The sequence below is a fragment of the Nerophis lumbriciformis genome, linkage group LG14 (genome assembly GCF_033978685.3).
Source record: "Nerophis lumbriciformis linkage group LG14, RoL_Nlum_v2.1, whole genome shotgun sequence".
Classification (NCBI taxonomy): Eukaryota; Metazoa; Chordata; class Actinopteri; order Syngnathiformes; family Syngnathidae; genus Nerophis; species Nerophis lumbriciformis.
In genome coordinates, this window is record NC_084561.2 from 20,049,302 (window position 1) to 20,063,300 (window position 13,999).

General features: G+C 35.7%; 1 protein-coding gene across 1 annotated transcript in view; it reads right to left on the bottom strand.

Moving 5' to 3' along the window:
• The window catches only part of rabgap1l (RAB GTPase activating protein 1-like), a 239,686-nt gene that overhangs the window by 66,354 nt on the left and 159,333 nt on the right, over positions 1–13,999 (bottom strand). Inside the window, exon 15 of the mRNA XM_061975869.2 lies at positions 219–293. Within this exon, the coding sequence (XP_061831853.2) occupies positions 219–293 (75 nt within the window). The remainder of the gene's footprint in view (positions 1–218; positions 294–13,999) is intronic.

Consider the following 13,999-nt stretch of genomic DNA (forward strand, 5'->3'; position numbering starts at 1 on the left):
TAACAAAATAATTAAATAAAACTACAAATTATTTAAAAAAACCAAAAATGTTTAGTATTGGGCTAGTTTTGAAATGTCAGCCTGATAACCAGTATTAACTACAAATTACATGCATTTCATATTTGTACATGCTAATAATGTAGAAGATAATCAATCATATCATTTCCAGGTAACATTAAAATATTAGTGATAGTTGAATGCATTAAATGAGTACTTACATGCAGCAGCAGAACCGCAGCAAGGAATGACTGACCTTGGCAATAACCAATTTCCTCGTCATAGACAGAATAGGCCTAGAAGAGGGACAAAAAGATACACATTTATGAATGACAATCAACATAAAAATATAACAGTAACACATTTATAAAACCAATTAAAGCACTAATCCTCAGTCATCGCTGTCAATCATTTGCATTACGATAGGGAGGAATCTAAACGTTTCCGATGTTGAGTTATTGGCTTTATAAGCAGTCAAATATCTGATAATTAAAGGTCCAATTACATTTTTCATGACATTATGAGAAATAAATGTGGACATCCAGAGGTCCACTAGTGATCATTTCGGTTAATTTGGGGTTTGATGGGAAGGTAATGGAGAGAGGTCTTGTGGAGCTGTCTGAAGTATAATATCCATGCTGACATGCTTGATGGAGTGTGGTATTCACACATCCCCAACTCAGCAAGGAGACGTGTAGGCTGACAGATGGATGAGGGATGTCCTGGTGGGAGAAATCTAAATTTGTTAGGGTGAGCACATAAGCGGATTAGAGGGGTAAAGTATGACACTACCTCGTAATGTACACACCTATTTGGTTATCATAGTGACATAAAACTGTACATTGTGGTTTATTTTTGATGTACTAATAACATATAACTAAAATGTGGGCAGCAGATTGGAGGATAAATTAATCACGTCTGTCTATTCAAAGGTCAGATCTGAAGACAGTTTTCGGTTCAAATCTCAGTGCAGACATCGCTGAGTGACGTTTACTCCTGCTACTCAGGTTTGTTAAGTATATATTTGCGGTCAGACGTTTACAAACAACCATCATCGAAAGTAATGTTTTTTTAATTTTTTAATTATTTAATTTCACAGTTTTTCTCCCATAGTGTAATGATTACACAACTTTCATATTAAATAGAGTGGGGTATTTGAATTTGGACAATTCTGGTTGCAATTCTGGTTCCTCGTTTTAATTCCGGTTCCCAAAGATTCTTGGTTTTGATTCTTTTAAGAGGCAGCGTCAACAATTTACTATTCATTTTCACAAAAGTTTTATTCATATTTAAAACCTTATTAATAAAACATGTTCACATACCTTGTTGTTTATGTGTTGAAGATAGAGATGTACTGATTAGGGTTTTGTGCTGACAATTCCAATACAAATTATTAGAGATGTCCGATAATATCGGCCATGCGTTAAAATGTAATATTGGAAATTATCGGTATCGTTTTTTTTATTATCGGTATCGTTTTTTTAATTTTCTTTTATTAAATCAACATAAAAAACACAAAATACACTTACAATTAGTGCACCAACCCAAAAAACCTCCCTCCCCCATTTACACTCATTCACACTCATTCACACAAAAGGGTTGTTTCTTTCTGTTATTAATATTCTGGTTCCTACATTATATATCAATATATATCAATACAGTCTGCAAGGGATACAGTCCGTAAGCACACATGATTGTGCGTGCTGCTGGTCCACTAATAGTACTAACCTTTAACAGTTAATTTTAATCATTTTCATTAATTACTAGTTTCTATGTAACTGTTTTTATAGTTTTACTTTCTTTTTTATTTAGAAAATGTTTTTAATTTATATATCTTATTTAATTTTTATTTTTTATTTTATTTTATTTTTTTAAAGTACCTTATCTTCACCATACCTGGTTGTCCAAATTAGGCATAATAATGTGTTGATTCCACGACTGTATATATCGGTTCATATCGGTATCGGTTGATATCGGTATCGGTAATTAAAAAGTTAGACAATATCGGAATATCGGATATCGGCAAAAAGCCATTATCGGACATCCCTACAAATCATCCATGAGTGAAATCGGCAGATACCAATCACATGTTTAAACTGTAATTTTTAAAATGTATTAATGGTGAGTTTGGTCAAAATAATAAATAATAAAACACAATAACTAAACAAAAGCAAAAACTACTATCTACTACTCATGGAAATCATTTGGTTTGGCCCTCAAAGTCCTCCTGTGTCTAGGGAATTATTCTTTGAACATTAACAAAAACGGAAGAAAAAAAAAGATTTTGGGGAAAATAAAAATATTGACCTAATTATTCCAGTATCGATCAAAACCTGACACTACCCTGATTTTTTGATTGATTTGTATTTCTGTTACACGTGTGATTGATTGATTGATTGATTGAGACTTTTATTAGTAGATTGCACAGTGAAGTACATATTCCGTACAATTGACCAATAAATGGTAACACCCAAGTTTTTCAACTTGTTTAAGTCGGGGTCCACTTAAATTGATTCATGATACAGATATATACTATCATATATACTATCATCATAATACAGTCATCACACAAGATAATCATCAGGGTGTATACATTGAATTATTTACAATTCGGGGTGTGGAGGGGGGGGGGGTTAGGTTTGGTTGTTATCATCAGTCATCAACAATTGAGAACAGACAAATGGATATTGAAACAGTGTAGGTCTGCCTGGCAGCAATCGCTCTACAGCAACAGTTGTTATACTCTCCTCTCTCTAATCTATTTGTTAATTTCTTGTTAATATCTGCCTACTTTCTAATGTAACACGCTTCCATCTACACTTCTTAAACTTTCCCAAACACTTATTTTCTTGTGTTGTTTCAAAATAGTTTAGGAGCCAGCTTAAATGCTCTGTCACTCACACAGGGTCAAATCTATGCATTCGCCAAAATCTTTTAATCAGTGGTGCTGATGGTTCCAGAGTGTCAACCTGACAAAGCCAAGCCCTAATAACTTCCTGTTAGTGATTGTGATTGACTGCAGCTGACAGTTTCTCTGTGCCAGCATACAATTATTTGTATGACTGCACTCATTGGATCAAACTGAACTAATACTTGGAACAGTGGGAAAGTTTAAGTGAACATCTAAGATGGAGAATTAAAGATTTACACAAGCGCTGCAGCGATTAGTCAATGTAATCGACCATGACTTAGTCAACAGCATCTTTTTCTAATGGACACATCGTTTAACTATTTATTTTTTGGTCTCCCAGCTGACACAGGTGGCTAGCTGGTGTTTATGTTCTTAGGAAGTGCCACCTTTCCTCGAAGGTGGCAATCAAACTACATGTCTTACAAGGATCATTACCACTGGAAGACCAATAACTAAGCATGGGAGACACCAAGCAAAAGAGAAAACAAAAAGTCATTCTAACTGCTATGGTAGCTTCAATGTAAAGTAGCTAAACAAAAGAACTATCATATTTTTCGGAGTATAAGTCGCTCCGGAGTATAAGTCGCAGCGGCCGAAAATGCATAATACAAAAGGAAAAAAAACATATATAAGTCGCACTGGAGTATAAGTCGCATTTTTTGGGGAAATGTATTTAATAAAACCCAACACCAAGAATAGACATTTGAAAGGCAATTTAAAATAAATAAAGAATAGTGAACAACAGGCTGAATAAGTGTACGTTATATGCCGCATAAATAACCAACTGAGAACGTGCCTGGTATGTTAACGTAACATATTATGGTAAGAGTCATTCAAATAACTATAATATATAGAACATGCTATACGTTTACCAAACAATCGCTAAATCCGATGAAATCTTATACGTCTAGTCTCTTACGTGAATGAGCTAAATAATATTATTTGATATTTTACGGTAATGTGTTAATAATTTCACACATAAGTCGCTCCTGAGTATAAGTCGCACAAACTATGAAAAAAACTGCGACTTACAGTCCGAAAAATACGGTAGGTTTCTGCTGGTATCAGCAAATCCAATGTAATGCGTTTAATGGAACTTAAAACAAATTGAATGTTTATATCTTACTGCAGAGGGTTATTTATTATATGTAGTCAAAAGCTTACAACTGCCAAAGACAAAAGTGTAAACATTTGACAATGATAATCTTGAATAGATGAACATTGACTATTACTCTCGAGTGAGTCAGAATTTGCTCACAAGATTGGTTAATCTGAGAATTATTATTTTTTTGTAATGGTAGCAGCAGCTGCCAGTTGTGGTGGCGACAGCAGAAGTTGCTTTGTCCGTCAGGCCAAATAAATCTGGCACCGTTAACTGCTGCCTGCCTACAATTGCCGACTTGTGATTACCTGATAGCATATGTACTTGATACCCATTGAGCAAAGATATATGTCTTTTTGCAAATACTGCAGAACGCTTCTCTGGGTTTGCAATTCAGGAGCTTCAACAAGGTTTTAAAAAGTTGCTGATAGATAGATAGTTACATTATACCGACATTTAGGCCGGGCAATATGGCAAAAACAATTGTCACAATGAATTTTTTCATATCATCCGATCTCAATTAATATCACTATTTTTTTTTTTTAAACTAAAGGCAATTACTACTGTAGTATCTTGTAACAGACATTTCCATCATGTTTGATGGAGGTATAATACATGCTAACAGCTGACATTTATAATTGTGTTTACTAAAAGTGGAACAGTACAGCCCACTTTACAGTATGTACCTGGTTTTAGAGCCACAGTTTTGGTTCTTTTTGGTACGTTTTGTGGGGTTAAAGAAAATAACTTTTTCCTCTCAAAGTTATTTTTTTTTTTTTTTTTTTGCTCGTCACCTGCAGTAAAAAAAGTATCAGTGGTGTACTGAATACTATAAGACTTCTATTTCAAGTTAACATTTACAAAACAACACTTTTAAAGGGTAAATTATCTGTATTCTTATTATTGCTTTTCACCAGCGCTTTGACAAAAGGCAAGGGGTGACCCAGATTGTGGAGTTTTTTAACACCCATGTACTGCATCTTATATTTAATGAAAGTACATTAAAATGTAGTTTGAATTTGAGGTACTGTAAAATAATGTATTCCAACACATAAAACAAGTTTAATTAATATTTCAGCAACAACATTGTTTTTAATCCACAAACTCCAAAATGATTAAACACAAAGTGTCTGCAGTTTTTCAGTACATGTTATATCAAAAGAGTTGAATCTTTGCAAACACATAAACAAAAAGTCTGATTAAAAATATCTAGATAGAAAAATTGACTTTTTCTGATTAAATTAGTGAGTGTGCTAATTTTCCCAGTCGGGACCAATACAGTAGTTCAGTCACAAAGACATTCTGTGCCTGACTGCCTGCGAGTCCGCATTCAGGGCAAGATTACTGTTGAGCTGCTCGTTGTCAATGTTGTATTTCAACGTGTATGCTAGTGTTAGTCATATTTCTTTATTTTGTTCTTCTGGGTTACACTTCCAGCTGTATAAGGGGGTAAGAGGCACAATGCTGATTGAACATTAATCACGTCGCGATGGACCTTCCGCCCGAATGCAGCTGAGATAGGCTCCAGCACCCCCCACGACCCCAAGAGGGACAAGCGGTAGAAAACGGATGGATGGATGGGCGACGAGCCTGACTTTTGCGACGGTGGAAAGGGATGGTCGCACGCGCACACACAAACACACGCAAACGTACACAAACACACACAGGATTAAGGCAGGCCGTGCAGGATTATATCAAGCATCGTTGCTTCCCTACTGTGTACTACTGCGTTTAGTGCGGTACCTTCTAACAGGCTTTCCCCCCATGTTTGATGGAGGAAATATGCTAACAGCTAATCACTGTGATCTGTCATTAATCGCAATCATCGATCACGATCATATAATCGCCCAGCCCTACCCGACATGTATTCATTCCTTTTTGTGTTTTTTTTCAAAGCATGAGCACCTTCACTGGATGTACAATTCCAAGCATCTAGTGTTCTGACTCTGTACACCAGCCAATGGAGAATAGACAATTAAAAGGTTTTCCGCCTGTACTTCCAATCAAAATCTGAAAATTTTAATCATCAATATACAAACCCCGTTTCCATATGAGTTGGGAAATTGTGTTAGATGTAAATATAAACGGAATACAATGATTTGCAAATCATTTTCAACCCATATTCAGTTGAAAATGCTACAAAGACAACATATTTGATGTTCAAACTGATAAACATTTTTTTTTTTGCAAATAATCATTAACTTTAGAATTTGATGCCAGCAACACGTGACAAAGAAGTTGGGAAAGGTGGCAATAAATACTGATAAAGTTGAGGAATGCTCATCAAACACTTATTTGGAACATCCCACAGGTGAACAGGCAAATTAGGAACAGGTGGGTGCCATGATTGGGTAGAAAAGTAGATTCCATGAAATGCTCAGTCATTCACAAACAAGGATGGGGCGAGGGTCACCACTTTGTCAACAAATGCGTGAGCAAATTGTTGAACAGTTTAAGAAAAACCTTTCTCAACCAGCTATTGCAAGGAATTTAGGGATTTCACCATATACGGTCCGTAATATCATCAAAGGGTTCAGAGAATCTGGAGAAATCACTGCACGTAAGCAGCTAAGCCCGTGACCTTCAATCCCTCAGGCTGTACTGCATCAACAAGCGACATCAATGTGTAAAGGATATCACCACATGGGCTCAGGAACACTTCAGAAACCCACTGTCAGTAACTACAGTTGGTCGCTACATCTGTAAGTGCAAGTTAAACTCTCCTATGCAAGGCGAAAACCGTTTATCAACAACACCCAGAAACGCCGTCGGCTTCGCTGGGCCTGAGCTCATCTAAGATGGACTGATACAAAGTGGAAAAGTGTTCTGTGGTCTGACGAGTCCACATTTCAAATTGTTTTTGGAAACTGTGGACGTCGTGTCCTCCGGACCAAAGAGGAAAAGAACCATCCGGATTGTTATAGGCGCAAAGTTGAAAAGCCAGCATCTGTGATGGTATGGGGGTGTATTAGTGCCCAAGGCATGGGTAACTTACACATCTGTGAAGGCGCCATTAATGCTGAAAGGTACATACAGGTTTTGGAGCAACATATGTTGCCATCCAAGCAACGTTACCATGGACGCCCCTGCTTATTTCAGCAAGACAATGCCAAGCCACGTGTTACATCAACGTGGCTTCATAGTAAAAGAGTGCGGGTACTAGACTGGCCTGCCTGTAGTCCAGACCTGTCTCCCATTGAAAATGTGTGGCGAATTATGAAGCCTAAAATACCACAACGGAGACCCCCGGACTGTTGAACAACTTAAGCTGTACATCAAGCAAGAATGGGAAATAATTCCACCTGAGAAGCTTAAAACATGTGTCTCCTCAGATCCCAAACGTTTACTGAGTATTGTTAAAAGGAAAGGCCATGTAACACAGTGGTGAACATGCCTTTTCCCAACTACTTTGGCACGTGTTGCAGCCATGAAATTCTAAGTTAATTATTATTTGCTAAAAAATAATAAAGTTTATGAGTTTGAACATCAAATATCTTGTCTTTGTAGTGCATTCAATTGAATATGGGTTGAAAATGATTTGCAAATCATTGTATTCAGTTTATATTTACATCTAACACAATTTCCCAACTCATATGGAAACGGAGTTTGTAAAATCAAAACAATGTTTTTTGTAATTCTATATGCCTGTAGAACGGAGACCAACCAGTGTAGTAGGGCCCTGTGTACGTCCTCACTCTCTGACAACCTTTGGAGCAGTGTTGGATACAGACTTGACCGCTCAGGTTTTTAGCTTGGTAGCTGGCATGCTGCATTCTTATTCGAAGGACCCAAGACCTGGTGAAGGAGGGGCTTAACCGGGTGGATAACACCTCGGCCAAAAACATATTTTTCTGGGCGATAAATTGTTCCACAAATCATTGCCGATAAACACAATTATTGCTGACATTATTGTGTGACCAATTAAGCACTAATGTATTTAAGGTCAATAACGTGATTATCCTAAATAGGTAAACAAACAAAAACTAAATTGACCAAATATCTGTCAGCAAAAATTGCACTTAAAAAAATATTGAACATCTTGAAGTACAATTTTTCCCCCCGGTTGCAAAAACTCGGCCGGGATGTTTGCTTTGTTGGGGGGTTTTTTCTGCTAATGACATCATGGCATACTTGCATGTTCATGTTTGAAAATTAAATAATCCCACACAGGGACATTTTGCTTTGTAATCATCTTTTTTCCCTAACTTTTGTTACATAATTAGCAGTGCTTCTTACTAGTGAGTCAGGACGAACGAGAAAATGATTGTGTATTTTGTGTGTTAGCTAAAGGCTTCTTGTAGATTGCGTACAAAAGATGTTTTGCTCTTCCTCCTATGTACCTTGACGTGCATATCCAAATACATCTAGCTTTGCGTCAACATTCACTAATGATGACAAAGGAAAAACAAAAAGGTCATGAAAACTTCCCACATTATAAAATATATTCTAAAGACAATTTCCATCAAAGACAACATAAAAAAATGTTTTATATGATGCTATTATAAATTAGTTTGTTCTATTGCTATTGTTATCCCTTGCACATGTTTGGATTTTTATTTTGTTTATTATTTCCTTATGATAGTTGGGTTAAATTTTTTTTTATTAATGTCTGAAAAAGTTAGAGAAAAACATGTTTTAGGTAAATGTTGATAAAATGTATAGAGACATGTTTACTTGTATGTTCTGATTGTATGAATTGTATATACCATATTGTTGAAATAAAGGTAGAAAAAAAAGAGCGCACAGCCCACCTTCGCAAACGTCTTCTCCTACGGTTGGTTTCAAAGCAATGTGCACATTTAAAAAGTGACCGTTGTATTAAAATTATTAGTTCCAGCTCCAACATTAAAGGGAGTGTTTGGGCACCCCTAAACTAGAGAGACTATACTACAACAACTATAGGGAGAAGCTATTTTAAGCGTCTATGCTTGAAAACTGGAAATTAAGCATGTTACTGCATACTTCAGCGGCCAAAAGATGAGCTGTTTTGAAATAATATACCAAATAATATGATGAGATATATATGTTACCGCATGTGTAAAGACATAAACATGAACATGAAAATACTCTTCGTCCTTGTCTCTTGTGGCACTTAATAATCGTACCAGGGTTTGTACACCTTTTCCACTGCCAAATTCAAGCACTTTTTAAGGACTTTCAAGATCAATTTTCCAGTTTTAGGGTTACCAATACCCTCATATTTGCCAACCCTCCCGGATTTTCCGGGAGACTCCCGAAATTCAGCGCCTCTCCCGAAAACCTTCCGGGACAAATTTTCTCCCGAAAATCTCCCGAAATTCAGGCGGACTCTGGTCCATGCGGACCGGAGTCCGCTAACCCATAATATAAACAGCGTGCCTGCCCAATCACGTTATAACTGTAGAATGATGGAGGGCGAGTTCTTGGTTTCTTATGTGGGTTTATTGTTAGGCAGTTTCATTAACGTCCTCCCAGCGCGGTAACAACACACAACAACAGCAGTCACGTTTTCGTCTACCGTAAAGCAGTTCGTCTGCCGTAAACAGCAATGTTGTGACACTCTTAAAAAGGACAATACTGCCATCTAGTGCATTTGATGAAAGCACTTTTGTGCGTGCACACAGCAATGCATCATCAGAGAGGGTGTTCAGCATGGTTCGAAAAATAGTGACAGAGAATAGAACAAGGATGGACAATTCAACCCGTAACTAAACAATGAGTAGATGAGTGTTATGTGTGTGTATATGTGTAAATAAATGAACACTGAAATTCAAGTATTTATTTTATATATACATATATATATATATATATATATATATGTATATATATATATATATATATATATATATATATATATATATATATATATATATATATACAGTATATATAAATATATATAATAAAATAAATATATATTTATAGCTAGAATTCACTGAAAGTCAAGTATTTCTTATATATATATATATATATATATATATACATATATATATATATACATATATATATATATATATATATATATATATACATATATATATATATACATATATATATATATATATATATATATGTATATATATATATATATATATATATATATATATATATATATATATATGTATGTATATATATATATATATATATATATATATGAAATACTTGACTTGGTGAATTCTAGCTGTAAATATACTCCTCCCCTCTTAACCACGCCCCCCGCTCTGGCACGACAACAACCTAATGTAAGGGCTCGTGCAAAGCCAACAGATCAAGCGTGTAGCTTTCATTTTTAAGGAAACTTATTTTATTGTTTTCCATTTTATAATTAGCCTATTGAGTCAGACTGCCGAGAAATATGATGGACATTTCCAAGCATTTACAAGCACTTCACCCAAAATTTAAGCATTTTTCAAACCTTGAAAACACAACATTAAAATCCAAGCATTTTCAAGGTTTTTAAGCACCCGTACGAACCCTATCGTACATATCGCCGACCCCTGGTTATCAGTGTTGCGCTAATTTAAAACCTAAGAATTGGTGACTAATACTTTAAGTAGCCATGAAGCGGGAGGACTCTCTCTAAAAGCAGCGGTGTCAAACGTGTGGCCCACGAAAAGGTTTTATCCGGCACGCGAGATAAGTTAGATAAGTATTAAAATGAGCTGAAATTTTGCAATAAAATAAACTGCTGTTCTAAATGTGTCCACTGGATGTCGCGATAGCAATTCTTTGTATCCTCTGCTGCTAGAGCACGCATGACTTCAGAAGGGGCAGAGCTATTTGCCGTGCTAAGATAGAGGCAACACTTCCGTGTTTGGACATTACGTACTTACGCTACTTACTAGTGATAGTCTACAAAATGTGGATTGTTATGTTCATGCCTTGATTTTCAAAAATAATGTTGGTAACGTGACCTGTGACATTTCTATCCAAATCAATGCTTTTGATAGTCTGTACATTTTGTGTTATACTTATGACTGGGGACACATTTTCTGGTGCACATATGCTGAAATAATATGTATCTCCTTCTAACTTCACGTATAATTAGAGAAATGAGTCCAAATTCACAAGTTTTGTTGTAGATGATGCTACATATGTACAGAATAAATCACATGTTAGTACATCAGTTGAGGAAAATGATTACAATACATTAATTGCCGCCTGTAATTTGATAATTTTATTATTCATTTCATCTTGTGATAGATTAAAAAATAACACCAACAAGAGCATTGTAAAACTCTGCCAGACTCAATTCCACCTATTTGACTGATGAAAATTATCACATTGTTTATTCAGAAAACAGAAATAATGACAAATGAAAATACAATACTGTCAACCGCAACATTTAAGTGTAAAAAAAATAAAAAAATCTGAAATTTTGTACATTTTCAGAATGTGCTTGGTCTATTTTTGAACAAAGAAAAAAATCTGAAGTTATCTTTATTTTTAAATTCTCATGCCATGATTTTACTAGTCCGGCCCACTTGGGAGTAGATTTTCCTTCGTGTAGCCACTGACCTAAAATGAGTTTGACACCCGTGCTCTAAATTATTTAAATTACTCTAATCAACAGCTAGACTGAAAGTTCGGACACAGTTGGGTGTTCCAACAGGATAATGATTCCAAACTCACGTCAACACTGGTTTTGGAATGGATAACAAAGGCTAACAATGAGCTTCTGGAATAACCGCTGCAAAGCCTCGACCTCAACCCCGGTAAAATGTGTTTACTATGCTTCTCTGTCTATTCAAAGGTCAGATCTGAAGACAGTTTTCGGTTCAAATCTCAGTGCAGACATCGCTGAGTGACGTTTACTCCTGCTACTCAGGTTTGTTAAGTATATATTTGCGGTCAGACGTTTACAAACAACCATCATCGAAAGTAATGTTTTTTTAATTTTTTAATTATTTAATTTCACAGTTTTTCTCCCATAGTGTAATGATTACACAACTTTCATATTAAATAGAGTGGGGTATTTGAATTTGGACAATTCTGGTTGCAATTCTGGTTCCTCGTTTTAATTCCGGTTCCCAAAGATTCTTGGTTTTGATTCTTTTAAGAGGCAGCGTCAACAATTTACTATTCATTTTCACAAAAGTTTTATTCATATTTAAAACCTTATTAATAAAACATGTTCACATACCTTGTTGTTTATGTGTTGAAGATAGAGATGTACTGATTAGGGTTTTGTGCTGACAATTCCAATACAAATTATTAGAGATGTCCGATAATATCGGCCATGCGTTAAAATGTAATATTGGAAATTATCGGTATCGTTTTTTTTATTATCGGTATCGTTTTTTTAATTTTCTTTTATTAAATCAACATAAAAAACACAAAATACACTTACAATTAGTGCACCAACCCAAAAAACCTCCCTCCCCCATTTACACTCATTCACACTCATTCACACAAAAGGGTTGTTTCTTTCTGTTATTAATATTCTGGTTCCTACATTATATATCAATATATATCAATACAGTCTGCAAGGGATACAGTCCGTAAGCACACATGATTGTGCGTGCTGCTGGTCCACTAATAGTACTAACCTTTAACAGTTAATTTTAATCATTTTCATTAATTACTAGTTTCTATGTAACTGTTTTTATAGTTTTACTTTCTTTTTTATTTAGAAAATGTTTTTAATTTATATATCTTATTTAATTTTTATTTTTTATTTTATTTTATTTTTTTAAAGTACCTTATCTTCACCATACCTGGTTGTCCAAATTAGGCATAATAATGTGTTGATTCCACGACTGTATATATCGGTTCATATCGGTATCGGTTGATATCGGTATCGGTAATTAAAAAGTTAGACAATATCGGAATACCACACACACACACACAAACACACGCAAACGTACACAAACACACACAGGATTAAGGCAGGCCGTGCAGGATTATATCAAGCATCGTTGCTTCCCTACTGTGTACTACTGCGTTTAGTGCGGTACCTTCTAACAGGCTTTCCCCCCATGTTTGATGGAGGAAATATGCTAACAGCTAATCACTGTGATCTGTCATTAATCGCAATCATCGATCACGATCATATAATCGCCCAGCCCTACCCGACATGTATTCATTCCTTTTTGTGTTTTTTTTCAAAGCATGAGCACCTTCACTGGATGTACAATTCCAAGCATCTAGTGTTCTGACTCTGTACACCAGCCAATGGAGAATAGACAATTAAAAGGTTTTCCGCCTGTACTTCCAATCAAAATCTGAAAATTTTAATCATCAATATACAAACCCCGTTTCCATATGAGTTGGGAAATTGTGTTAGATGTAAATATAAACGGAATACAATGATTTGCAAATCATTTTCAACCCATATTCAGTTGAAAATGCTACAAAGACAACATATTTGATGTTCAAACTGATAAACATTTTTTTTTTTGCAAATAATCATTAACTTTAGAATTTGATGCCAGCAACACGTGACAAAGAAGTTGGGAAAGGTGGCAATAAATACTGATAAAGTTGAGGAATGCTCATCAAACACTTATTTGGAACATCCCACAGGTGAACAGGCAAATTAGGAACAGGTGGGTGCCATGATTGGGTAGAAAAGTAGATTCCATGAAATGCTCAGTCATTCACAAACAAGGATGGGGCGAGGGTCACCACTTTGTCAACAAATGCGTGAGCAAATTGTTGAACAGTTTAAGAAAAACCTTTCTCAACCAGCTATTGCAAGGAATTTAGGGATTTCACCATATACGGTCCGTAATATCATCAAAGGGTTCAGAGAATCTGGAGAAATCACTGCACGTAAGCAGCTAAGCCCGTGACCTTCAATCCCTCAGGCTGTACTGCATCAACAAGCGACATCAATGTGTAAAGGATATCACCACATGGGCTCAGGAACACTTCAGAAACCCACTGTCAGTAACTACAGTTGGTCGCTACATCTGTAAGTGCAAGTTAAACTCTCCTATGCAAGGCGAAAACCGTTTATCAACAACACCCAGAAACGCCGTCGGCTTCGCTGGGCCTGAGCTCATCTAAGA